At 46.9% G+C, this 26,859-nt stretch overlaps 2 protein-coding genes across 4 annotated transcripts in view; one reads left to right on the top strand and one right to left on the bottom strand.

The window, feature by feature from the left end:
• The window catches only part of dad1 (defender against cell death 1), a 120,358-nt gene extending 107,983 nt beyond the window's left edge, over nucleotides 1–12,375 (top strand). The window contains exon 3 of the mRNA XM_052088803.1: nucleotides 12,361–12,375. The gene's annotated coding sequence lies outside the window, so the exon portion shown is untranslated. The remainder of the gene's footprint in view (nucleotides 1–12,360) is intronic.
• Nucleotides 1–26,859, bottom strand: part of LOC127616915 (uncharacterized) — a 108,018-nt gene that overhangs the window by 20,361 nt on the left and 60,798 nt on the right. For all 3 annotated transcript variants that reach the window (XM_052088739.1, XM_052088738.1, XM_052088740.1), the window contains exons 4-7: nucleotides 25,472–25,766; nucleotides 22,044–22,163; nucleotides 18,570–18,737; nucleotides 3,742–3,923 (exon numbers count right to left, since the gene is read on the bottom strand). In XM_052088739.1, coding sequence (XP_051944699.1) covers nucleotides 3,742–3,923; nucleotides 18,570–18,737; nucleotides 22,044–22,163; nucleotides 25,472–25,766 — 765 coding nt within the window. The remainder of the gene's footprint in view (nucleotides 1–3,741; nucleotides 3,924–18,569; nucleotides 18,738–22,043; nucleotides 22,164–25,471; nucleotides 25,767–26,859) is intronic.

Genomic DNA, 26,859 nt, shown 5'->3' with positions numbered 1-26,859 from the left:
ACTCGGGCCTTGTTCATATGCTCTATCAAAACTCAATTGGGTGCAATACGAGGAGCCTTTTTAACGAAATGGCACGCTCACCGATTAAAAAGATAAACTAAGCCATTCAAAAAAGGAACGATAAATCCAGGGGAAAAAAAAGGAATGAATTTCAAATGTGGATGTGCACTTATTTGCGCCGCGCGTGGATGCGAATAAGGTTTCGTCACAGAAAAAAACTTAACAGTCTGACGTGGCCCGCAGAAAATGTTCCGCGCAAATGAGGCGGCGCGGAGCAAAGGGGGGGCATGCCAAGAAGGGCTTTGGAAGATTTCTCTGTGAGTTTGCATCTGCTTGCTTTTAAACTTTGGGCGCTCTCGTGCATTTGAGATGTTTGCGGGCACATCGGTCACAGAGGGCCGGAGTAACGAAATGCGCAGAGACAGTGGCTGATGATCCCGGGGAGGGCCATCGCGGGAGAGATGGATGTTTTTCTTTTTTTGTTGCCGGAGGTTTCTGTGGGACAGAAAGTAAATAAGCGGCGATAAGCGGCGTGCGGCTTCGGCCGGCAGCCAGACTTGCGGGATTTTAATGACCCGCCTTCTTTTGGTTGTCTCTGGCATTTCCATGTCTTCGTCCGGCTGCTCCCATGCAGCTCACCCACGTCTTCTTCTGCCCCGCGGTCGTCTTCTCCTCTAACCAACCTCATTTTAACTCTTTCCATCAGCTCCCGCTCTCTAAATCTGCTTGAACACGCGATCCAAGTCTCTTAGCCACCTGCCATCTGCCATCATCCCGCTGAGGTAGACGAGCGAGTACGACACGGCATCTTTCCTTCCGTTCTCAAGCCGCCCATCTCGCCTCCCGTCCTCCGTCCTCGCGGGTGAAACGGAGAGAGCGGCAAGGTCAAGCGAATCCTACCCTGCGCCTCTGTGTACTTGATCCCCCCCCGTGGTTTTATTAGCCCCCGCGTCCTTGTGTGCGTCTCCGCTCAGCGTGTTCCCACAATTTGTGTGCCTGTAATCGTCCGTCGGATGTGAAAGAGATTTAGCAGACAGCAGCGGGGGTCAAGGCCAACTTGACGGTGACACAAATTGTTTCGCTGGGAAGTCCCTCCTACTCGGGGGGGGGGGGGGGGGGGGGTTGAGGGCACACAGATCCTATCGCATTCTCCCCTGTTCAAATCCATTTTGGCCTCCTGAGTGCTCATTATTGTCCTGAACTTAAATCAACACAGAAAAACATACACAATCTGTTTCAGAATAAAATCTTATCAGGCTTCTTGTGCTTTTGTTGGAGGTTGGGGATGGGATGTGTGTGTGTGTGTGTAGGTGAGGGTGGGGGTGTAATTTAGTTCTCTTGCTCGTTCGCTGAATTTGGTGGCAGACAAGGCCTCTTTTGATCCCATTCTTACATGCAATTTTCGTCGGCTCCTCTCAAGAGATTCCATCAGGTTTTTGCCTTTTGCCGCCGTCAATGCACCCGATTGTCGAGGTCATTTGATCAGAGAGAACGTTTCTTTGGCACCCGCGTTTCACGTTGCGGTCATTCTTCTTGGCCGTCCATCTTTACTCATCTCTCTCTGGTTTTATGGAACTCCTACCTCCTTGTTATGGCGCTCGGTCCCGTCAGTGCTTCACAGGACCTCATTTCAGCTTCCCTCCCTCAACCCTGTCATCTTCTCTACTTTTATTCATGCCTTTCCTTTCTCATCAGTCTCTGGGCCTAACTTTCAATTTCTTTCTCGTAGCACATCTCACTGTATCCGCCTTCTCCCCAACGCTCGGCTTCACTTCAAAGGAGATTTGGAGAAAACAATCCTGTTCTGCAAAAACCTCAGAGGTTGGATCGGTGGGTTTTCCCCGCCCCCCTCAGCAATCCTACTGAACTGAGCCGAGTCATTTCAAAGGAATATCACATGGATTTCATATTAGCTATGCACTTTCTATTTACATTCCAAAAACGGAAAATATCTCGTGTTAGTGAGTGGAAAACCGTGTATCTCATTGATACCTCAATGAAATCTCAATAAAAATACATCTTCTATTTAGAAATGTGTCATGATCTCACTCACGAGACTACATCACTTAAAGGCACACATTTCAAAACACGGATACTACAGTATGTACACGGATTACACTTGAACAAGCCAATTTCTTTCTTTACATTATACTTTGTTTTATTATCCATTTATAAAAAAAAAAAAACAGTATGATATATTCTTTATTAAAAACGGTTGAAAAAATGGCGATGGTTTGTGGACAGTGGAGCGGATTCACGGTCTTTCAATTCGTTTTAATGGGGCAGGCTGATTTGATGTCACAATAAATCGACCTGCGAGCTTTGCCACAGAGCAAATGAAAGTCATGATTCAAGGTGGCACATTCGTCTCAAGCGAGTGCCCCTCTGACATATTTAAAACTCAGCGCTAATAACCCGACATAATGTTGCGATTACTCGTATGGCGTACGATTAGCGGCTTAGGGCCAGCAACTTTCAGCTGTGTGTCTGGCACGTTCCAACGTGAAATGTATCACGTCACAGAAGTAGACATGTCATTGACGCGATATATCGGGCAGCCTCTCTTGCAGCGAGCTCGCGTTCCCCTGCGTACAAAATAGCGTGACGACGACCCGCATCCCGACGCAGATGCGCGCGACGTATTTGAATAAAGTAGGAATGGGAACGAGCAGGTGAGTGCGCTCGTCACACCGCTGCGGCCGCACATTTTCACAAGGATGTGATTATCGGGGGTGACAGCCATCTTAGCAAATGACTGTTCAAAATTGTCATCATCTCGCATTGCACTTGGGGGAACTATTAGCCAGCTGAACCCAGAATGAAATGAGCAGATTCTCATTTTGGCTTCTGCATCTACAAACCTTCCAAATGGAAACTCCGGATGAAAGGCAGCTCTAACTTGTCCTAACATATTTCTAGCCCATTAGTAATGATTTTTATTTAAATGGGATGACTTTTTGCTGTATCTGGACCGAAAGGGCCAACGGTATTTACAATTTTAAAACAACGTCCTCACCCTGGGGCACACTGCGCATTTATTCATTCACATTTTTAACATTGTGTGGAGTGCAGACAATTGACTTGCAGTTTGACAGTTTCACCTTTCACACCCCCACAATCTTTTTTGTTTTTTTTTAAAGCCATCATCTTTTTAAATGGACGTTGAAAGTAGTATACTTACAGTGTAATACCCTCGCATGTGGAAAAGGAGACCTTTTCGGCTGTTGACCAAACACAAGGGCAACAGTAAAACACATCAAGACAACAAGCGCAGTCACACAAGAGCTGCTTTAAGCCACAGATCACGCCCCAACACTCACACGCAGGCTTGCCGATGTCACAAGCACCTCACTCGGTCCCCGCCTCTTAACTCATTCAGTACAAGCCGATTCTGGACCAAGTCTGAAAAGACGTATAAAAACGTCTTTGGGATTGAATGAGTTAAAGGCAAGTGTATGTGCACAGATAGTACGATATGAGCTTGCATAAGGGGCTTGTTTAATGAGTGTTTTAATACATTTAAATGGACTCAAAGCCTGTATTGTAGGTGGGGTATAAGTACAGGGAAAAAAAATTGTTTATTTATCTTATCTGCAATAAGCACCTTCATTGTGATGTCAACAACACACGAGATTAACCTGAGAAGATCTCCATCAGGATAGTTATTCTGCAGAGTGACTCCTGATCACTACGATGAGTATTGAGCAGGGGAATCTCAGACTTTCACGAATGTTCCCTCACCTTGTTTAGTATGATGAGCGCCTCTTGGTTCACCGCTGTGATGTTGAACGTGTCGCCGGTCTCCCCCTCCAAGATGGTGTACTCCAACTTGGCGTTGTCGCCGAGGTCGGCGTCGCTCGCCGAGATCCGTCCGATTTCAGCCCCCGGGACGGCCAGCTCGGATACGGAGAAGGACCACATGCCTGAGGCGGACAAGTGGAGAAATACAATGAGGGATGCCTGCGTCTGTTCCATTTAGCGCGTGAAGTGAGTTAAACGTCTCATTTGGCTTTTGAAGTGTTTCAAAAGGATGCTTCTCACATGCTGCGCGTCAACGTTTACGCCACATTAATGTTCTCTTTCGATAACGCAGCATTTGATTTTTACATGCTCGGGAGGATTAGCGAGATAAAAGAAAACCACAGTCTACCGTTTCAACACTCCAAACTGACATTTTAATAAAAAGGTCATTTCTGCCAACCAAATTTTCAGGATAATAATAATTTTAAAAAATAAATAAATTTGAACGAAATGATGAGATGATGGCTCAATTTGATTCGGAGAGCATTTACAAAAGCAGCCAGAGCTGGAACAAGGTGCTTCACGTCAAACCTGAACATAAAACATCAAACAAAAACAAAAACTAACATCGCTCTATACCAGTGGTTCTTAACACAGGGGTTCGGTGAATCAGTTTCAGGGGTTCGACAGAGCTCAACATGTCATTTAGTTGTGAGACTTCTCTCTCCACAGCTGACGTATTTAAGCTTAGAAACTGAAATGAGAATTTGAGGTGTTTGTTCAGTCAGAAAAGCGTTTGTGATGTCAGAAACGAGCAGTCGCAGTCTCTGTTCCGAGCGGTTGAAAGGAATTTCAAGTTCTTCCACACCAGGAAAGCCAACGTTAAAAGCCATCATACAGAGAGGCTATTCCTAAACATGTCTTTATTCGTGGTCGTCTAATATTTAAACAAGAATGTAAGCAAAAATTAAAAATAAAAATAGAATTATCGTGGAGTATCGAAGGAAAAAAAAAATCCTGAAAAGGATTTTTATTCGGCTCACAGACAAACTCCACCAACAGCGTATCTTGCTGAGCATAAGCGGAACCGGATTTCTGGAAGATGCGGCGTTGACATTTGTGTCTGTACCAAACGGAGAGTACTTTTTTTTTTTCCTCTCTGCATATTGGAACAAGCAGTCAACACAAGAAGCAGGAACCTCATCTGTCAGATGAGCAATTTAATGGCGAATCGGATCGATTGAAGCACAAAAAGCAAACGTTGCCTCATAAATGTGAAATGGAAAAGAACATTTAAAAGTCTCATTTATCCCGGCACATCAATTAATAGATTTGAGAATTAGGATCTTTTTACGTGCTTTGATTATTTTAATTGCTGCTTGAGAAAAATCTCAATAATAATCACATTTTGTGTTGTCTAAATTTTCCCCCGGTGCTAACGAGCTTATGGGATTTCCTTCTTCAAATGTTTCCAAGCAACAAATGTGACAGTTATGTTTGGGTCATTTCAGGCCTCATAAGGCCTGCGTAACATCTGCGACTGTCAACTTCATTTTCTTCATTTTTAGTCATTTAGAAATACGTGATTGCTGAACATCTGCATTCTCTTCATCTTCTCAAGCCTCTGTAGAGTTGCCGAGCGGGAACAAAAGGGAACTTTTTCTTTCTTAAAGACATGATCACAAGTGATATCTGCAGATAGGTTCGTTCATTTCTGAGTACTGAACAAGGACGTAACATTTGAGTAATTTCTGCTCGACTCACACTATTCTTACTTTTTTTGCAAAACCGATTGAAATTATACTGTAGCTGTGGCCATAATTTGCCTTCTGAACAGAGGAAGTTGATTTTCTATTACAGTATATGAATGTCCTTGCGGACAGGATAGAGCCTGATTTAATTGTGCCTTATTGGCTTTGTTACACGTGAGTAATGTTTATTGGAGTGAATGCTTTTGTACACAGCGTAGTTGACAAAAGGGACAGTCAGCGCCAGCAAATTAAGAGTTCAATGGCATTTGATGCGGCACGACGGCCTGGCTGGGGTGACGCCGATTCGCAGGACTGGAAAAGCAGACAACTCCAAATGCCTTTTGGCTCATGAGCCGATAACAAATTCGGAACGTTATTGACATGACAAGAGACGGTGGCTTCTATTGCTCTCAGATACACAGAGAACGTGAAGTGTATTTTGTTACAAACACGCTGACAGAGCATCGCAAAAAGCTGGAACAGGAAAAGAAGCCGGATGTCGTAATTATCAGTTTTCCTCCCAAAGACTCCCAACATCACTTCCTCCTGTGATGGACCGGAAGGGAGTAAGGCTACGAGAGGAGAATCGGTTAAAAAATAAACAACGCCGCTTAAAGAGAAGAAGAAGAGTTCACTTGTGATAGCCGTGCCTGTTGAAATGATTGAAAAAGGAGACCTGGATACACAGGAAGTCGTGTATCCTGCATTCTTTAATGGCGAGTCCTGGAGGAGGCTTGAAGGAAGGGGGGCAATAAGATGGACGAGAGGACTGTGGCTACAGGGAGGGCGGCGGTGGCGGCAACTCCGATTGAGGCATTGGAGTTGGGTGTTGAGTGGGCGGTCAAATGAGAGACGACAACTCGATTCTCTGCCCGGACATGATTTCATTTCTGAAGACATTGACTTCTAGCGCAATGCTATTTGTTTAATAATAAAAGAGAGTCACTTTTCTTTCCCATTTTCTGAGCGAGGCAATATAAAACCTGGCCTGTTGCTATTTATCTTGCCGTGCGCCGAAAGGTACCCGAACGTCATTAGCCGTTAAGCGAGCGCTTCTCTGCCGTCAGTCGCCGTAAGATGAAACATGGAGCGGGCTTCCGCCTATCCATTAGTCCAAGGTTTCTTGTGTTTGCACGCAACAGCGTTGAGAACCACTTCATTTACAAGCCATGTTATATAAAAAAGAAAAAAAAATGCATCAATAATGATGATCCCAATTAAGCTCAGATTTTTTTTTCACTTTAGAAAAAAAAACTCCAGTCGGTTACAACAAAGCAAGAGACACAATAAAAAAAAATGCTTTCAAATCCTTCAAAAATGGACCAGCTTCAAGGAACGGATTGCGTTGGAGCTTCGAGGTTCCCGCTACCCTGCATCATACTTTGGCTCCGTTGATATTGATTGTACTCGAATGTCAACGACCAACCAACCGTGGGTGGGGAAAAAAGATGGATGGCGTAAAATCAGTTTATATGTCTGAATCACTTTTCTTGGTCACGTTGCCATCCTTCACCAGCGTTGATGAATGGACGGCCGGATGAACGGTTGGATGGATGGCTAAGAGGCTTTGCAAAAAAAAAAAAAAAAACTGACTGGCTCGGGAGCGCGTCGATGCTAAATGACAAAGTGGCAGGACGGCTGACTGATTGAGTGACTGATGTGGCCAAGAAAGGAGAAAGAACCGTCTGTGACAAGCAGAAACCGTTTCGACTCTCTGCCTCCACCTGAGAGAAGGGAGAGAGAGACGTTCAAGTCTTGGCCAGACTTGAACGGGGGAAAATACAACGCCGGGCTGTTACAGAGAGAAAATGACGGAAATGAAGACAGTTTGAGAACTACGCTTGTAGTATTAATGCATATCGTGAGGCAATAGTGTACGCAGAAAACGAAAGGGATTAAAAGTACGCCTCTATTAGCAAGCTCGGTTTTAATGAGTTTTTTAAAATTTTATTTTATTTTCCATTTGCTCAACCGCTCTTAATTGAGCTCTGAAGACGTGAAACGTAATTAAGGAATTATCATTATTGCAAATGATTCCGTATTACCTAAAGGTTTGGATAATCCACGTCATGATCATGACTCTTTGCAAATGCAAGCATTTGTCAACCTTTTTGGAAGATCGCGTCACTCGATTTTCCCTCATTGTACTCGAGAGAGAGAAAGCGAAGGCAATTAACACAAGGAGCCGTTTTACCTCAAGGAAGTGGATAGACGACACCTGATTTGACTGGATTAGAAGGGGGGCAGGATTCCTCTGGAGACAAAACGACGCCTTTATCAGGGCATCGTTGCCGTCCTGAGGCGCAAAAATCAAATTTGCCTATCGGAGGATTAAATGAACATACAAATGGCATACATTAGAAATGGCTCTCTGATCAAAGGCGAGCTTCTTTCTGCGAGAAGCTATTTCTATTCGAGAAGCTGCTTTGCTAGCCGTCACAGTGCGAGCAGCAGAGAACGCGAGAAAGAAAAGCATTGATGGAGATAAATGGAGGCTTAGCATGTTAAATTAGTTTGTGAAAATATTTTCCCTAACTACCTCGACTCTCTGTCATTTTGTGTGTTTTCTCTCAAACGGCGTTCTCTTTGAAGAAAAATGAGGCTGCTGAGAACTGAAATCTCTAATTGCGAGTGCGGGGTTGATAACGTTGTACCACGTGGGAGCCTTGGCACAATTGTGAGTGCAGGTGCAGAGACGTTCAACTACAGACTCATTTATATGCATGCGTGATTGTCTCCTCACCTTCTTCTTGCCATTGTTGAATTCATAATAAGTTTGGGACAGTCGTAGCCGACGTTGCCTCCAAGTTGCGCACGCACGGCAAATGTATGAAACGTATCCAAAAAAAAAGGAAAAAAAAGTAAATGGGCATTTTGTATTTTCACATTGGCCTCATAAAAAAAAGAAACTGAAAAGTTGATTTGGCACATGTGGTTGAAAAAATGAGTACCAAAAAAAAAATAAAAAATGATGACGTGGTGTGAACATTCATTCATTCATTCATCTTCCGTACCGCTTGATCCTCACTAGGGTCGCGGGGGGTGCTGGAGCCTATCCCAGCTGTCTCCGGGCAGTAGGCGGGGGACACCCTGAATCGGTTGCCAGCCAATCGCAGGGCACACAGAAACGAACAACCATTCGCACTCACACTCACACCTAGGGACAATTTAGAGCGTCCAATCAGCCTGCCATGCATATTTTTGGAAAGTGGGAGGAAACCGGAGCACCCGGAGAAAACCCACGCAGGCCCGGGGAGAACATGCAAACTCCACACAGGGAGGCCGGAGCTGGAATCGAACCTGGTACCTCCGCACTGTGAAACCAACGTGCTAACCACTGGACTACCGGGCCGCCCCGTGGTGTGAACATTTCATAGCAAAATCCGTAGCGTTGTCGGGTAATCGTCACACAGACCTTGATGGAATACAGCACACCAGAGGCCGGTGAATCGAAAGCAAACGCACGGGGAGAAAAGTCAGCCACACACACACAACACACGATGACGTGAAGCCGCTCGCAGCGGGCCGCAACATCCCGTCGGGGTGTGCCGCTCTCAGTACGGCAAGTCCGTTCATCAAGCTCAACAGAGGGAAGAGTTGTGGAAAAAAAGCCATTGCTCAAGGTCCGCATGTGTGTGTGTGTGTGTGTGTGTGTTTAGCAGGCAGGAAGTGAGGATGGGCTGATGCAGAGGACAAGAAAAGGGGGGGAAAGCTCCTATTAACATGGAAATGGCTTCCTGTTCTCCGACTCTCCGACGGCGCGGCAAAGAGGAGAAAGGCTTTAGCGCCGATTATTCTGCGTGAGAGGCCACGCTGCCAGGTCAGATGAAGTGAGACCCGAAAAAGAGGAAATTGTTCCGACAGTCTGTTTGCACCCCGTTTCCTTCCGGTGTGTTCTCTCCCGAGAGTCGAGGCCAAGCCCGCCGCCGTAAAATCGAAGTGATGTATGCACTTAATTTCTACTAACGCAGCTAATGGAGTACACTGGGAGGAGAGAATTGGACCCATTTGTTGGCTTTAATGAAGTTTTACATTTGCCGGTGGAAAGTCAAGAAGGAAGGCACCTGGGGACCGCGCGGAGAATTGAAGACCCTCTCGGCCTTTAGAAAGGCTGGGCTATCTCGATCGGAGGTCGCCTGGAAGCAATTTGTTGTACGTGGCGATTACCGCGCGATAAATTTTCCCCTCATGGGCTGTATTGGATTGAGGATGAAAATCTGAAACTCCGCCTTTGGATCGCACACAGCGGTGGCCGATTTGACGCCGCTCTAACGATGCGGCGTGCGGGTGTGAGGCAGAAGCAAGAGGGAGGAGAAAAGAAGGGGGGGTGGCAGGGGGGGCACAACCCATGAGAACAACTGCCGTGCACATATAGGACACACACACACAACGCGGTTGGTGGGCCGCGGCGGCACTCCCACCCAGTCTGAGTAAGGGGCATAGAAGAATGTATCCAAGCGGCCGTTTGTAATGCGCTACCGTTGACTTTGCCGCGGAAGGCCCAACCGTGCGCCATGATAGAAGGGAAAAATTTCCATCTGCAAAGGCTTTTCTTGCCTTAACAATGTCTTGGCCCTGTGAGTAGAAGGCTTAAACAAACGCGCGTGCGCCATTTGGGAGAATCTTCAACGCTGCGGATGCGTTGTCATGTGGATGTATTTGCATATTCAGGGGGGAACTGATACACATATCACAATTGCAGCATTTTGAAGATGTCGTATTTCACTCCAAAGCAAAAAAAAAAAAAAAAAAAAAGAAAAACATCCACAATTAAAAGATAATGCTCAGACAGTAAATGACTGGTGGAAAGGGTGGCGGTTATTCACTCATTCATTCATTCATTCATTCATTCATTCATTCATCATCCGAGCCGCTTGATCCTCACTAGGGTCGCGGGGGGTGCTGGAGCCTATCCCAGCAGTCTTCGGGTAGTAGGCGGGGTACACCCTGAATCGGTTGCCAGCCAATCACAGGGCACACATAGACGAACAACCATCCACGCTCACACTCACACCTAGGGACAATTTAGAGCGTTCAATCAGCCTGCCATGCATGTTTTTGGAATGTGGGAGGAAACCAGAGCACCCGGAGAAAACCCACGCAGGCCCGGGGAGAACATGCAAACTCCACACAGGGAGGCCGGAGTTGGAATCGAACCCGGTACCTCTGCACTGTGAAGCCGACGTGCTAACCACTGTTATTTGTAATTCATTTTTACAGTGCTGTATTTTGAATGGGCTGAACGGTGGGCGACTGGTTTGCACGTCAGCAGAGGTTCAGGGTTCGATTCCGGCTCCGGCTGTTGTAATAACCATGACCTACATTGACGTTTTGGTTTTTTTCTGAACTCTGAATTTCTTTGGGGGTTGTTCCAAATGCTACTGCGGAAGGTGGTGCTGATCATAAATCACCTTCATTTTGTTAAATGCGCACGTGTCCCTTGCGACCGCTGCAATTTGCCGTCGCGCGACCACGTAATGATTCATATTATGCGGGCGGTGGTCACAAAGGACGACGGCGCACCCCAACGTAGCCACCGGAGGAGAGGAAGGGTAGCGATCAGAGCGCTCACACCAGCCAAACGTATCTGCCTTGAGGTCACAAGTAGGCCAAAGCACAGTTCCAATGGCGGGCCGCAGAGCACGCCCGAAAATGATGATGTGAAAATGTTAGCCCGGACCTCTTGGTCCATATAGCAGCGTACAAATGTGCACGCGTGAACACACACATCTGCACTGGCTTCTAAAAAGCAATGAAAACCCGCTCCATTCAATTTCCACAGCATCAACTCAACTCCGTGTGAAATGGACGTGCATTTCGGTACGCCTGATTATCACTGTCAAGCCATTAGCTTTCCCCTTTTCCTTTCTTTCCATTACGCTCTCCCTCTTTTCCATCCTTCCATCACGTTGTCTCTTTGCTCCCTCCTTCACGCTTTGTTGCACTTGCCCTCAGGACTTACTTTCATGCATTTTAAAGAGCGCCAGCTTTCCGGCCCTTATCGTGCCATTGCAAACAATGGCGGACGTCAGCGCGTGGCCGACGGTGGTGGGACGGGACGACGAGGCACGAGCCTTCGGAGTGCTGAGCCACAAAAGCCTGCCCCTCAACGCAACGAGCCCGTGACTTGTTTTTGTCATTGAAGCACAATTCAAGACACTGCAATATTCCCTTTTAACTGACGGGGTATTTAGCTTTAACCCCCCCCCCCCCCAAAAAAAAGTACATTTTGTTAATATTAATAAGTTGCAAAGTGTTGGTGCACTGCAAGCGAGTGGCCGTGCAAATCAAGACGTGACAAAATGAATGACACTCGGTGTGACAGCTGACCCCCCCCCCCCCCCCCCCTAAGTGAAGGACTCTAGTGCATAATCAGACTCTTCAGATGTTGACTTTTAATTGGAACACCACTCGGGCCTCTCTGGTTGCTGCCATGTGAAATCTATAATTCATTCGTCATTTCCGCAAAGAGCCCAAAATTACAACCTCCACTTCAGAGGACAGATCTCCCCCCCCCCCCCCCCCCAGATCTACCAATGGCGCTAATATAAAGTAAGAAAAAAAACGATTTTCCTTCTTGCCAAGAGTCACCACAGAGATCGGCAGTGGTACGTGCTTGAAGTGAGGGGCAAGCCAAACCAAAATAACATTCCGTAATGTGTCACGAGTAACCTAACAACAATTGTAGTTGAAATGTTAACACCCCCAAGAATAAATGAATTGCGCACGAAAAGACAATCCAGATAATAGCTTCAATTTAAGATAGTTCAGGGCAGGGCCGAGAAATGAGAGGGCCTTGACAAATGGGATCTCTCTGTCATGACACTTTCCGCCACACTAACGGAGACGATTTTGTGCTTTAAAGCAGGAACAGATGGGGAGCGCGTACGATAAGGCACACAAGGAGGGAGTGCGTGAGTGTGTGCGCCCGTGCGCACGCGTCGTGGGGTGTGGCTTGACTATGAGCGACGTAAGCCACGACCATTGCAGCTGTGACCGCCGAGCTCTTCCGGTACTCGTGGGGACTGACTGATTGGCGATGAATCAAACACCGGTTAGTGTTGGAATTAAGGAAAGGTGAAGGTCTGATAACAGAAGGGGCTTCTGCGTTTATTTTGGGATCGGGGTCAAGGGAACACTGGACTGTATGTCAGTGGCTGATATCGTTTGTTATTGTACAAAGGCAGTCATGCCGCTGAGGAGGACTGATGGTCCAGGTGTGGCTGCTGCGTTCTGAAAACATCCATTAGGTTGATTGAAATTGCTAAATTGCTGAAAGGTGTGAATGGGAATGGCTCCGAGTCTCTTCGCGGCCTATGATCGACGGGGGGCCAGTCCATCGGAAAAGACTCAAGGAAAAATACACAAAAAAAAATGCGCATTTGTCCCAAAATTTGGGACAGGATCCAAATTGTACAAGCTCAAAGGCTGAGAAAAATAGGTGCCCTTAATACGACAACATTTGTTGATGTACTGTATTGCTTTTCTCTGTACTCAAAGATGGTTAGTCCAGGTGTGAATGTGAGTGCGAATGGTTGTTTGTCTCTGTGTGCCCTGCGATTGGCTGGCAACCGATTCAGGGTGTCCCCCGCCTACTGCCCGGAGACAGCTTGGATAGGCTCCAGCACCCCCCGCGACCCTAGTGAGGATCAAGCGGCTCGGAAGATGAATGAATGAATGAATATTCAAGCACTCCTGTGAATAAAGACATTTCAATTTTAGAGCCGGCGACCCGGTAGTCCAGTGGTTAGCACGTCGGCTTCACAGTGCAGAGGTACCGGGTTCGATTCCAGCTCCGGCCTCCCTGTGTGGAGTTTGCATGTTCTCCCCGGGCCTGCGTGGGTTTTCTCCGGGTGCTCCGGTTTCCTCCCACATTCCAAAAACATGCGTGGCAGGCTGATTGAACACTCCAAATTGTCCCTAGGTATGAGTGTGAGTGGTTGTTCGTTTCTGTGTGCCCTGCGATTGGCTGGCAACCGATTCAGGGTGTCCCCCGCCTACTGCCCGGAGACAGCTGGGATAGGCTCCAGCACCCCCCGCGACCCTAGTGAGGATCAAGCGGCTCGGAAGATGAATGAATGAATTTTAGAGCCAAAGCTAGTTCAATGCAGAGCCGGATCTATTCTGTGAGAGAGGGGGCTGTTGGCCACCCCAAAAACTTGGTAAACCGCTCAGCTATTTGCCTTCACACCTTTAACAGAAAACTGATGAAATGAACTAGACAATACAAACAGTATAGAATTGCTTTCTTGACCGACTTGAGCGCGTTTCAAAAAGTGGACACCTTTTCAAGTGGCCCTTTCATCCTTCCAGTTTTTTGTTGTTGTTTTTTTTATGTATGCGGCCTTCGAATGAAAATGCCCGGCCACTCCCGGTCTATCGATTTTGCACGTCAGAAAGACAAAGCAAGTGCACCTTCTGCAGTCTATTGACTTCAAAATGCGTGTGTCTCCTACCCCATGAATTAATTGGACATATTTATGAGTCGGCGTTGATGAAACTACTCACGTTCCTCTCTGCGCCGCTCCTCAACTCCCCCGCACATAAAATGACACCGATCTTATCAGCGCTACCTATGTCGTCAACTGTCGGACCATCTGTCTTTGCATCCATCACGCCCGTGGGAGGAGTGACGCTCCTTCAATATATTGATGCGGCGGCGTCGTTGGCACGCCAAGGTTGTTTTGAAAACCTCATCGAAATTCCAAATGGCGCCCGCGCCTCTTGTAGGAGTCGCCGAAGAACCCCGAGTTTGCCGTTGTACAAGTTACGAGGGCCCAGATGCATTCGGAACTTTTTCTCTGAGCGCCGTTATGAGGAGTAAACAAGCGCTCTTCCGACTGTCAGGAGGAAATCAATTTAAATGTTACCCTTTGACAGCCCAAATCTCACGGATTGGGGCAGAGGAGACATCAGCTGTTGACATTTCACCGAGCACACGCACTCAAAGACTGGCATTTTACTTTCCCCGTCTTCCGCAGAGAACCAAGTGGCCCCGGATCATCATTTTGTGTTTAATTAAGGGATTCAGCTGAAAGCCGAGAGCCTCATCATAAAACAAAGTGAAATATCTTCTTTAACTCCAAGTAAGTTGCCTAAATCGCCCGTATTTTGAACGTCACGCTGGCTTGAAATGTTGACGCCGAACCAACGAGTGGTGCGTACGATTCCTGGAGCGAGCCTTGTTTGCCACTCACTCGTTACGACTCAAAGTGGTATGAAAGGCATGCCCGCATTCTGCTTGGCGTCTTCTGAACAAGTGGCAATCGACGGGGATTTTCACACGGAAACACAGCAAAGGCGAAGACGTTGTGAAACTAATACAAATATGTGAAATGCAAAGTATGCCTTTCTCATGCTACAGTACTTTAAAGTACAACTGTTTGCTAACGAAAACTTTAAATAACTACTCGCTAGGCACTTTGGGGCGAAAGGCAGGCTACACCCCGGACGGGTCATCAGTCAGTCAAAGGGCACATCGAAAGACGGGCAGAGTGAACGCGTGCGGTATATCGGTTGCAAATGTCTTTCCCGAACTTCAGACGCTTACTTGGATTGTACTGGTGAATATTTGAAGCGAGAGCTGTCTCAGTTCGAATGCTTCACGGTGCATCCGGAGTAAATTTAATGTGAAACCATATTTAAGAGCTCTTAAATCTTGTTGAGTTTGTTCGAAGCAAAACGGTCTTGAATTGCGCAAACACCGAGGCTTCTTGTGCTTCACTTGACAATGCACCCCGTGTTTTTTTTTTTTTCTCAAAAGGGAAATTAGGATTTCCCCCCACCGTGCACCAAGAAGATCTGGGTCATATTTGTTTTTTACATTTTTAGATTAGAACGATCTGCTTGCCCCCATTGTTTTTTCTTTCAGCGCCTTGATGCTGTCCCGCTTACTGTTCCCTTTAGAAATTGCCCAAGAGAAAAACGCCATGTCTTGTTTTGTTAGTGGATGACAATAAAATCTGAGGTAGTGGACATGCAATGAAGCAAAAAACACCCCCCCCCCAAAAAAAAGCAATGGATGATATTGATGCTACTTCACTTCCACTTTGCTACATTATCACACACGCGATCAATATTGAAAGACGTGAGCGCCTTATTCCTCGACACAATGCGACGAGTGTCTTCCAATTCATCCCGTGGGGAACGCAGCCGCGCGGTCGAAGCCGCCATCTATTATTCAGGCATTGTAAACACGAGAAAATATGTCAGAATAAATGACTCGGTTCTTCGATTCCAACTTTGCCCGCCAAACGCAGCCGCCTCGCTACAAAGCAAAGACGACACCGTTGAAGGTCCCATCCTCGTAATTTCCCTCCGGATTACGAGCGACCGCCCAAGATCTCATCAAGGCCCGAGTTTTGTAACCAGACGACGAGAGGCTGAAATGTGATTTGAGGCCCAACGCGCTTGCTTACATTCTGACAATTATTCAGCCGCCGAGTTCGCAACAGCGCTTTCCCGTAATTAAGAATCTCATCAGGCGGCGAGCTGATGCGGAATCAGACAGTAATAGAAATTCCCCCTTTTGCCAAATTCTTCCATCCATCTTACTTGTTCACGCGGTTCGGGGACATGATGTCGGACAAACATTATCGGCTTTGGAAATGTGACCTGTTGTTGAATATAGAAAAAAGTTGCTCATAACGAGAATGCGGTGATAGTTCTGGGACACGGGCGTGGAATCATCTTTTCTCGGGATAAAAGACGGAAATAAAATACTTTTTTTTTGTCACAGATAACTTGTTCAAACGGGTCTTTTAGCTTTTAAAAGCTCATTTGATATGGATGAAGATCAAATTAAAGTTCGATTTTTTATTTTTTTTTCTCCGAGTCATCTGAAAAGCACACGGAAAGGAAGTCGGGGCTGAAACAACAAAAAAAAAAACAAAAATATTTGGCTGTCCAAACACGTGCGCAACACGGACTATTTAATAATGAGACCCAAAGGAAGCTTCTGAAAATATCCCCCCGGTTTCCCCTCCCCATTTCACCCAAAACAATCCACGCTAGCCTACTTTTGCGTCTGCCGCTACTCGAGCTCCTCCGGGGCATACGAAATCCCTTGAGAATTTCCAAAACTGCTCACACAACAAACCGGCTCGGTTCCTAGAATCATGCTTTGAATGAGGGGAGAGGTTTTAGGGTGCCGCACGAAACAGGCCGTGCTTTTTTTTTTTTTTTTCCATCTTGCTAAGTGTGTAGCTGATGCAGCTGATACCTGGTTTGTATGCAACCCAACGTAATCCTCTCCTTCTTGTAAATGTCACATGGAATGAGCGACGCCGACCTGGGGAGGCGGGAGGTCTCGAGCTGACGCTTTTTTTATTTTTTATTTTTTAAGCCTCGTTGGGTAATTGAGTGGAATGGGGATGACGCGCTTTGTTGGTGTGTAAGCAACACGCGCGCACGCGCAGAAGCAGCAAACCAATGAGCATGACACGATGAAGGCCAGAAAAACAAAAAAAAAAAAAAAACGAGGGCGTAAATTGACAGCAGGATGCAATTAAAGCGTGAGCGACTCATCACCTCATCCTTATCTCAAGGAAACATCCGAATTTTTGCTGCTGTTTTTGGCACCCGCAGGTCTCATCGGCCACGGTGATCAGAACCGGGCCCGGGTTTCTTCCAAGAAACTTTGGCGGTCCCAAACCCATCTTTGAAGGCGGCTCGATTTGACAAGCACTCGGGCCCACCGCAGGACATCATTAGTCCAATTTTGGCACTAAAGCCGGGAGTCGGCCGCACCGGAGACAAGCCGCCGAGTTGTCAGCCGTTGCCAAGCCTCCTCTCGACTCAACACGCGCGGCTACATCGTGCTGCGGATGTCCGTACAATTTGAAAAAAATATTCAACATAGGGCGGCCCGGTAGTCCAGTGGTTAGCACGTCGGCTTCACAGTGCAGAGGTACCGGGTTCGATTCCAGCTCCGGCCTCCCTGTGTGGAGTTTGCATGTTCTCCCCGGGCCTGCGTGGGTTTTCTCCGGGTGCTCCGGTTTCCTCCCACATTCCAAAAACACGCGTGGCAGGCTGATTGAACACTCTAAATTGTCCCTAGGTGTGAGTGTGAGTGCGAATGGTTGTTCGTTTCTGTGTGCCCTGCGATTGGCTGGCAACCAATTCAGGGTGTCCCCCGCCTACTGCCCGAGGACAGCTGGGATAGGCTCCAGCACCCCCCGCGACCCTAGTGAGGATGAAGCGGCTCGGAAGATGAATGAATGAATATTCAACATACTGCTCTCCCGGTTCGGCAGCCGGTGTTTCCTTTTAATTGCCTTCATTCATTTCCGTTGCGGCTTTTTGTGCTCTGCGCTCTTGATGAAAGACAGTCAGCTAAAATTCAAGTCACTGTACATGAATAATTTCAATTTTGGATACAGTGCCGCCAGTAGAGGTCTTCAAATCAACGCAGGCAGAAATGATTTGGATTGACACTTTCAATTGAGTTATGAGCTCATGCGAGCGCAAAACTTTACAAAGAGAAATTGAGGAACATGAAAATCAGCCTCCTTGTGGGTATTAACACAAGTCGAAAAATCTCGAGGACAATCACATCCAATGATCCACATGTTTAAATGACTCACGATGGTTTTGCAGTCTTCGTGAAATGATTGCGTTTAAAAATAATGAGTCAAGGACATCATCGTCTCGCCATCAGACAGGAAGAAAAACGGAATCGGTTTTACAGTCGCGATATAGAAAAGCCGATCAAAGAAAAGCTCGTTAAATTGGTCTCAAAAGAGGCGCTCGGCGATTTATTATTGCACTGAGGAGCGGAAGCGCCGACTGAACGTTTGATGATGCGCGGCACTCCTGGGCCTGACTCGTGCCTGCACGAAACTCCGGACAGGAGGCGCAGGTCGAAAGGTTCAAGAACCTTTGCGTTGAAAATAAGGAAATTGTTTGTGCCGTCGCGGCGTGTTTCGGTTAAGTTCATGAAACAAGAATGGAAGCCCCGCAAAAACATGACACGCTCTCGACATCTTCCGTGATAATTGCTCTAACAAGGTGAATTCTGTGAGCCTTGCAAATGTCCGACATCCCGCTCTTCCTTCCCGAGTTGCGAGGGGGACTCACTCTGAGTGAAGCGCGGAGGGTTGTCGTTGACGTCAGAGAGCGTCACGGTGACGGTGGTGGTCCCGGATAAGCCTCCCAAATGGCCTCCCATGTCCTTGGCCTGGAGAACCACAAAATACTGGTCCTGGGTTTCCCTGTCCATGTCGGGCACAGCCGTGCGCAGAATACCTGGAGAATAGTTCAGAAGTCAGTTTGGTTGAGGGGCGGACGCGTTTTGCGGATTCCGTTTTGCATCGGCGGTCGCGCGACAGCGTCGACTTGGCGTTGTCCTCATGAAAGCAGAATATTCAAAACACGGCCTCAAGCGCGACCTCTCCACATAACGGTCGAATGTCTCGGCCTCATTCACCAGGAATCTCAAATTCATCGCTGTTCAGGAGCAAAGGCCAATATTTTTTTTTTCAATTGCCCGCATCTTCGAAATCAAACTTGGTCAAAAACAATCCATAAGTCAACATGTCTCAACTATACTTCTACAGCTGTTCATAGTTGGGCGTTATCGTGTCTTAAAAAAGATGATGATGGCACCCAATGAAACGATTGGAACACAGCACGGCCAGACCTGCTTTTAGATCCTCCGGTTTTTAGGACTCCAGGCAGAAAGCCAAGGAGTGATTTCCGCGATGTGGCTCATCTGAGGAAATAGGTCCTACTTTTAGTTGACAAGTAAGGTCCGTTCTCTTGATGATGCCCGTTTTTTTTTTTCTCTTTCTGGGTAGGCTTGTAAAGGCTGAGTCAGACTCGCCTTGAATTCCTTCTTAGTTCTGCTGCGTTCGACTGCCAGAGGACAGCGCGATGCACTGAACTCCAGTGCCGCCTTCTCCCTCTCATCTCTCATGAGCATTCATATATGTATTAAAGCACGATAGGAGCCCCCAACCCCCACCCCCTAACCCCCTGGTTATTTCTCCTATTTTTTTATATATTTCGATTCTATTTTAGGAGCTTTAGGATCTTGGACTGTAATTGCAGTCATGTTGCGTTATCGCAAGCTTTGAAATACTCGTCGAAAATGGGAAAGCCTGAGCGTGCGCGTTCACGACACAAAATGTGCTACCCCCCTGGCTTCTTCGCTTCAAGTTGTACTATCAAGAAACTCGTCCAAGATCAAGCATTTCAAAACGTCTTTTCTACCATCTCTGTGGCCTCTAACCTACACAATGCAAATTTTGAGAGGGGGAGTGTGCAAATCAACAACCGCAATACTGCACATTCTGCAAGTTCTTATAAGTGGACATGTGGTTGTGTTTGGCAAAAGGTCATTCAGCGCACGCCTGCCTCCACTCAAGGTGCTTCAGATTAACCCCAAAATAAAGTTAGAGTGGCCTCAACTGGCATTTCACATCTTCCAGCACAAGCCATGCTCCGCAGGGGAATTTCCACAGGATGAAAAAGATCTCATGGTCTAAACGGTAAACGTCATATTTTGGGGACATTTTTTCAATTACAGCAGGAGATTTAAAATTGAATCATATCCAATCAGATGTCAAAACCAATTGATAATTGGATGCTTTCCCACTGGAGTGAGGCGAATCGTTTTTTTACTTTAGTGTTATCATGTTCAATTGACAAGGTGCAGCTTGATCATCATCTAACGTTACTGTGCTGACTTCATTTTTTTCCCACTTTACATTTTAGTGACTTAAATGATAAAAGAATAACACATGACGTGCATTGCGAGACTTTTTGTTTGTCTGACTTTGTATATCCATCCATCCATTCTTTACCGCTTATCTGGGGTCGGGTCGCGGGGGCAACAGCATTAGCGGGCAAGGCCAGACTTCTCGTTCCCCAGCCGCTTCTTCCAGCTCTTCCCTAAGGTGTTCCAAGGCCGGGCAGGATAGTCTCTCAAGGGTGTCCCGGGTCATCCCCGGGGACCTCCTGCCGGCGGGGTCCAAGAGGCACCTTAATCAGATGCCCGAGCCACCTCACCTGGCTCGACATCTCAAAGCAGCTGGACATCTGAGCCCCTCCCGGATGACCGAGCTTCTCACCTTATCTCTGAGAGCCCGGACACCCTGCGGAGGAAACTCATTTTGGCCGCTTGTATCCGGGATCTCGTTCTTTTGGTCACAACCCATAGCTCGGCGAGGGTACGAACGTAAATCGACTGGTATATCGAGAGCTTCGCCCTTTGGCTCACCTCCTTCTTCACCACGACAGACCGATAAAAAGTCCGCATCACAGCAGACGCTGGACCGATCCGCCAGGCGATATCCCGCTCCATCCTGCCCTCCTTCGTTGAATGAGATCCCAAAATACTTCAATTCCTCCACTTGGGGTTAAGATCTCATCCCCGGCCCGTAGAGGGCACGCGGCCCTTTTTGCTTGACTTTGTATACGTAGTATGATGACAGTAATACTGTATAGCTCTTATAGGATATGTGAAGAAGCATTTATGAGGGCGAAAAAAAAAATATGACAACCCATGAAAGACAGGCAGTTAGGGAGCACAATATATTTTTATGGCTTTTATGGCACGGTGAGACGCACGACACATTGATCACCTCTGTGTCAATGACCTCATTGTGCGGGAATACAAAGTGCAGGCTTTTGCCATGGTCTTGATGACTCGTCAGATCACGCTCAGATCAAATGTCAACATTTCTCAGCATATTTCACAAGCGCGGTCGGCCGAGTGTGTACATTTTGAATACGTCTGCCACTGATTGAGCCATTCAGGAAAATGGTGAACGTTGCCACATCTACCGCTCGCCTTGTACTGAGCAATCAAAATCAAAAGGAACCGCGGATCTCTTTGGCCTGCGTAGGTAGGGAGCCGGAAATCAGCACTAATCAAGACACTCACTGAGCAACACACCTGTAACAGCCTGTGACCCAAGTGGGCAAAATAAAGGGCGGTCTTAGCGCCAGCCCCATGTTGACGTGAATGCGTCAAACATGAACCTCTGATCCACAATTTCACTCAAAGGTTCAATGCTTATGGACAACCATAAAATGTTGGTACTAATAATTCGAAAGAAAAAAAACTAAGGTGCCCTCCACCAGTGTGGACCTTCACCTGTCCTGGAGTTACTTATATGGAGTGGAGGCATAGTGAGAACAAACACAGCACTGAAGTCTCTGCCTGAGAGTCCACTAACCACCGCTGACACATTTCTTTTTGATTGACTTCAAAGCGGGTGGGTCACGATTTTTAATTGGAAATACTGCAAGATTTTGTTGCATCGACACACGCGCCTGTAAGTAACATAAAAAGTTCATGCTACGGTTATATCACATCATGAAAGTAGAAGGATGCACTGATGATTTCCTCATCTCAAACAATTCGTTGAAGTCAAAGGTGAACAACACCGGTGCGTACACCACAACAAAAACTGTCAACGTCTCAAGAAGTTATCATGATCCACCGAGGATCAATTACAGCTTGACGACATTGGATGGTTCCACATTAGTCAGACCGCCAAGTTATTGTCCGAGGAAGTGAGTCACGGATGGAAGACGCACACTCACCTGTCTGGGGATCAACGGAGAAGTACTGCTGGCCTTGCACCAGTGTGTACACAAGTCGGGCGCTGTTCCCATAAGTCGGGTCATCGGCATCCGTCGCTGTCACCTGGATTATGGAAGTGCCTGCGGGGAGCGGAGAGGAGGAGGAGCGGATGCAAGCAGGAGGGGATGAAGAGGAGAAAAACAGAGGGTTTGGAGGTTGACAAGTCGGAGCAGGACGAGTCAAAATAAACGATATCCGGAACGAAATGGAAAATAAACAAGGCCGCTTTAGGCCGCTTTATGCCCACACATCCTTTTCTACACCCTCTCCCACACATGCATTTGGTAGTTTTCTTTCCACACAAACGTGTGACAAATACTTTATTCGCCTAATCTAGACACCCACACAAACACACCCTCTCACTCGGCAACCGTGAACGCCCCCCCCCAACCCCCCCAACCCCCGACTGCCACTGTCTCACTTCATTTCTCTTCATCTCCGTCTCCAATTTCTTTTTGCTCCCCCGTTCAGTCGGACCGTCTGCCGCTTTCACGGTCCCCCCCGCCCCACTCTTAGCCCCCTCCTAAATCTTCTTTCTTCGGCTCACAGAGTGTCAATTTGGCAGCAGCATTTTTGAATTGGTTAGCAGGGGGAAAAAAATGGAAATAAACAAAATGCAGGAAGCATTTCAGACGTTTTGCATTCTATATAGAGCAGCGCACAAATTCTGTATTTATACTGCAGATGAGTGTTTCTGCATCTTTTTTTTTTCTGAGAGTCTCGAGACAAAAAATGTGGGAGGAAGAAAAATACTTGATATCTAATTGAAGGCGTAGTGGGATGGGGCATAAAAAATATACTGATGATGATAATAATAGGAAAAATGATTTGATGTCATGTTTGTGAATGCACTACGATGTCATCTCAACGGAGCGCAGAATCTGCCTCCCCGCGCCTGGATCAAATCCACCAAAATTGCGCCAGACCACCGATGCCACAACTTCAACCTGGTTTCTCCCGGCCGAGAGTCTGGTCTACTTTCCGTCACCCAACTGTTAGGTCCACCGAGGGTATGTTGTGATTTTTTTTTTTACATTTTTTTACATACATCACCCGGTCCGCCGTAACGCCCAGCGAGGCGTAGCACGGTCTGCCAAATTCTTAAACCCGATAAAACTACTCTCGCGGCAGTTTTTACATGTTGCGCACGCGCACTTGTCCTGGGCAGTTTCGACTGCACTTTGAACTACACACTTGCGCTGAGCACAATAACGGGGCCCCGGGACGTGATTCAAATTGCACCTCGATGCTCCCCTCCTCCCTCCAACACACGGAAAATTGACATAGAAAGGAAAATAAAAACATGACCGAGTGAGAAACATAAACGATGGCGCGGCAAGATTTGGAGTCCTCCCTTGCATCAGTTTTCCTGCCTCTCTGTTTTACTTGAAACATTATTTTTTTTACCCCGTCTAAAGCAAATGTCATGTTTTTATTTGGACAAAAAAATATGCAGGCACTTTGTAAAGTCTAAAGGTGAGATTAAAGAATAAGAAAAGTCTTATTTTATAATATTAAGTTTGGTCCACGTCTTTGTGACTTAAAGCAATACAAAAATGTTTCATTTGCAATTTCAAGGGGCCGTACGAAGTAGAAATCCAGGCTACAACACTCTTTGCACAAAAAGCCTCTCTGCAGCCGTGCTTTGAATTACATTTGAAAACACTTCCAAATGTCTCTTTCGTATAAGTGCACAAAACTAAAAAAAATTCTTCCCTGGCCCAGTCTCTTCATTTGCATTCCAAGCACGTCGGTCATATTTGACATGATCCTTTAACTGTCGCGGAAATATTAACAGGTCACTTTGGCTCTGACATGCATGCTGCTGTCAGTACATTCTAAGTGAAAACAAATTTTTTTTTTTTGGCCGCTGCGCAGCAGAGTTAATTAACTTTACATCAATCAATTTTCAATTGCGCTTGTCCTCATTGACTTTGTGCAAGTCAATGGCAGTGAACATCCTGCGCTCTGGAGGCAACCGACCAGTCGCGTTCACATTTATGACACACGTGGACCCTTTTTGATGAGCCCGACATGAAAGCCATTTCAGCACGTCAGCATTCCGCAAAATACCGAAGACCGGGAAATCTGCAATGGAGGGAGTTTGATTGTATTTCGTAATTTCTTTATCCTGTAAAAGCTGCAAGTGGCTGTCTTGTTTTCAGTTGATGTGCACAAGCAAGGATCCCCTTGCATGAAGGGATAAACGGGGGCAGAATTATGCTCCGTTTGTGGAACATATGAGCCGTGGGGGTCACGGCAGGTCAGAATGGTGACCGGTGACATTGGCTTCTCCTTTCCTTTAAAAGGAAGCTTAGTTTTGTAATGAGTACAGAAAGTCCAGAGAGGTTCCGGCTGGTAGGACACTGCGGAAATGGGAGCGGCAGATTAGGCGGAACCTGAACGTGAATACGTGTCAACTATAATTGGCAGATTATGCGCACTGCAAATCTTCAATTGAAGTTGGAGGGTATGGGACAGGCTCAAGTGATCGCAGGAACTTGTAAAACCCGATTAAATTAAGGTTAGAAAATGGACTCGCACGATTGGTCTATAAGTACGAAAAATGAAATGCCCGAGTTTAAATCTGTCACGTTGTGCCCGAAGCGATGGAATTATTGCTTCCTGCACAACAAAATAAGGAAGTGGATCCCCGAAATAGCAGACACAGAAAGATGTTTGTCCGACAAAAATTAGATTTAATATAAACACAAAATACCCGTCTAGGCGAAACAAACAGAAGACGCTGGTCAAAATAAGGACCAGGAATGAATAAGGATGTAAACAGAAAACGCTGGTAGAAAAACAGCAAGGAAAATGATTAGGCAACTCTAGAATTTCACACGAGCGGATAAGACAGTCAATCGATTTAAAGATGATAATTTACTCGAGAAGGACTCGGCGAGAGTAATGGCACGGCTTGGAATACTCTGGCAGTGAGTAGACTGCCAGAGTGTCCAAATAAAGCCCGAGTAATTAATCACCATTCGGTGACAGGTGTGCAAGTGGCAGTCAAAAGCCTGCCCCCTGCTGGCAAACACGGGACGTGACAAAATCTGCCCCTAGAACATCTTGTACTTGTACGGTTTCTATTTGTATTTTTGTCTGGGCGCACCACCGACCCGCCTCGCAACGGTGGCCAGGTTGGAGGCCCGCAGAGGTCCTGACGCGCAAAATCGATCGCAAACGTTGACCACATTGCAGTTAACTGATGTCATCTAAAGATGTACGTCTCATCATCTTCACCGTTGCCTTTCTCCAACGGAAATGCAAATAACTGCATACTGGCACATTGTTCTTGTTCTTCTCACTGGCCCTTTTTGACATATGGACTTTCCGTTTGGAAAATAAATAAAGACACCAAGAAATAAACAAAAGGGTAGCCTACCTATATTTGCCATCTCGGGCACCGTGGCGCTGTAAGGGCCTTCGTCAAAGACAGGCGGGTTGTCGTTGATGTCCTGCACCCGAATTATGAATTGCGAAGACGGTTCGAGGGCACGGTCCGTCTGCCTGTCGGTGGCCGTGGCAATCAGACGGTACTCATCCTTCTCCTCGCGGTCCAGCGGCTTGGTGACGTGGATGTTACCCGTCTTCTCATCGATCACAAAGACGGAACCGGCCCCCTCGCCTCGCAAGACGTATTTCGTGCGGCCGTCATTCCTGTCCATGTCGGTGTGGAGCTAAGTGGCAGAAGGTAGACAAGGAGTCAAGAATAAACATTCGGCGTGTCACTTTTCTTTGCTCCTCATCCCGTTTCTGTCCTGTCCCACGCAAATTTCAGAAAAGTTTGCTCCGTGACTGACTATAGTGTCAGTGGTCGCATCTTAAAAATCACTTGACAAAGTTAGATCACCTTCAGTCCTGCATAATATGATGGATTTAAAAATTGGAATGTCATAAAATAACGGGCAACGCGATGGCCGACTGGTTCGCACGTCCACCTCACAGTGCAGAGGTGCGGGGTTCTATTCTCATGTTATTCCCCGTGCCTGCGTGGGTTTTCTCCGGGTACTCCGGTTTCCTCCCACATTCCAAAAACACTCATAGTGGGTAGATTGAACGCTCCAAATTTTCCTCGGTTGTGATTGCGTGTCTTTGTTGTGATAGTAGTTTGTCTCTGCGTGCCCTGCGATGGGCTGGCAACGCGTTCAGGGTGTCCCCCAGCCTGCTGCCCGAAAACTTGGATAGACCCTCGTGAGGAGATGCGGATTGGAAAATGGCCAGACGGATCGTAAAATAACGCACAAAACTTCAGCTGCTCACGAAGCGCAACTTCCTTTGAATTTGCATGACCGTGCGCGTCTTCATGCTACGCAGTAGCTCGGAAAGACATTCTGTTTCATGTCCGCGTCCACTCTCAAAGCCTCTTTTCACATTCGGGCGGCTACTAAGTGGAGGAAATTACCAGCACGTGCGCAGGGAGTGCGCCCTGGCACTTTAATGAAAACTCCACATCAAAGGAATAATGAACAGTCGGCCAATCAATTATTCCCTAACTAATAGGAATATATGAGGATGAGTCCGGAGTGCACGGCAGAGGGACAAGCTATATCGATCTCAGCCTTCTGTTGAGTTTTATTAGATTAACTCCTGGTGGGATGCTGGCGTAGCGGAGCAGCCGCGGCTTCGGCTGAAGGCAATATCAGGGAACGCGCTCTCATCACCAGCACCACACACACACATAGCACAAGATTCAATCACAGTATTGAGCACATTAGTGGTTTGAGTGGCACCTGTGATCCCCCCCCCCAAAAAAAGAATGTGCAATTCACC

Source organism: Hippocampus zosterae, chromosome 15 (assembly GCF_025434085.1).
Source record: "Hippocampus zosterae strain Florida chromosome 15, ASM2543408v3, whole genome shotgun sequence".
NCBI classification, from domain to species: Eukaryota; Metazoa; Chordata; class Actinopteri; order Syngnathiformes; family Syngnathidae; genus Hippocampus; species Hippocampus zosterae.
The sequence above is the reverse complement of the archived record's forward strand: the minus strand, read 5'-3'. Positions and strand labels throughout refer to the sequence as shown.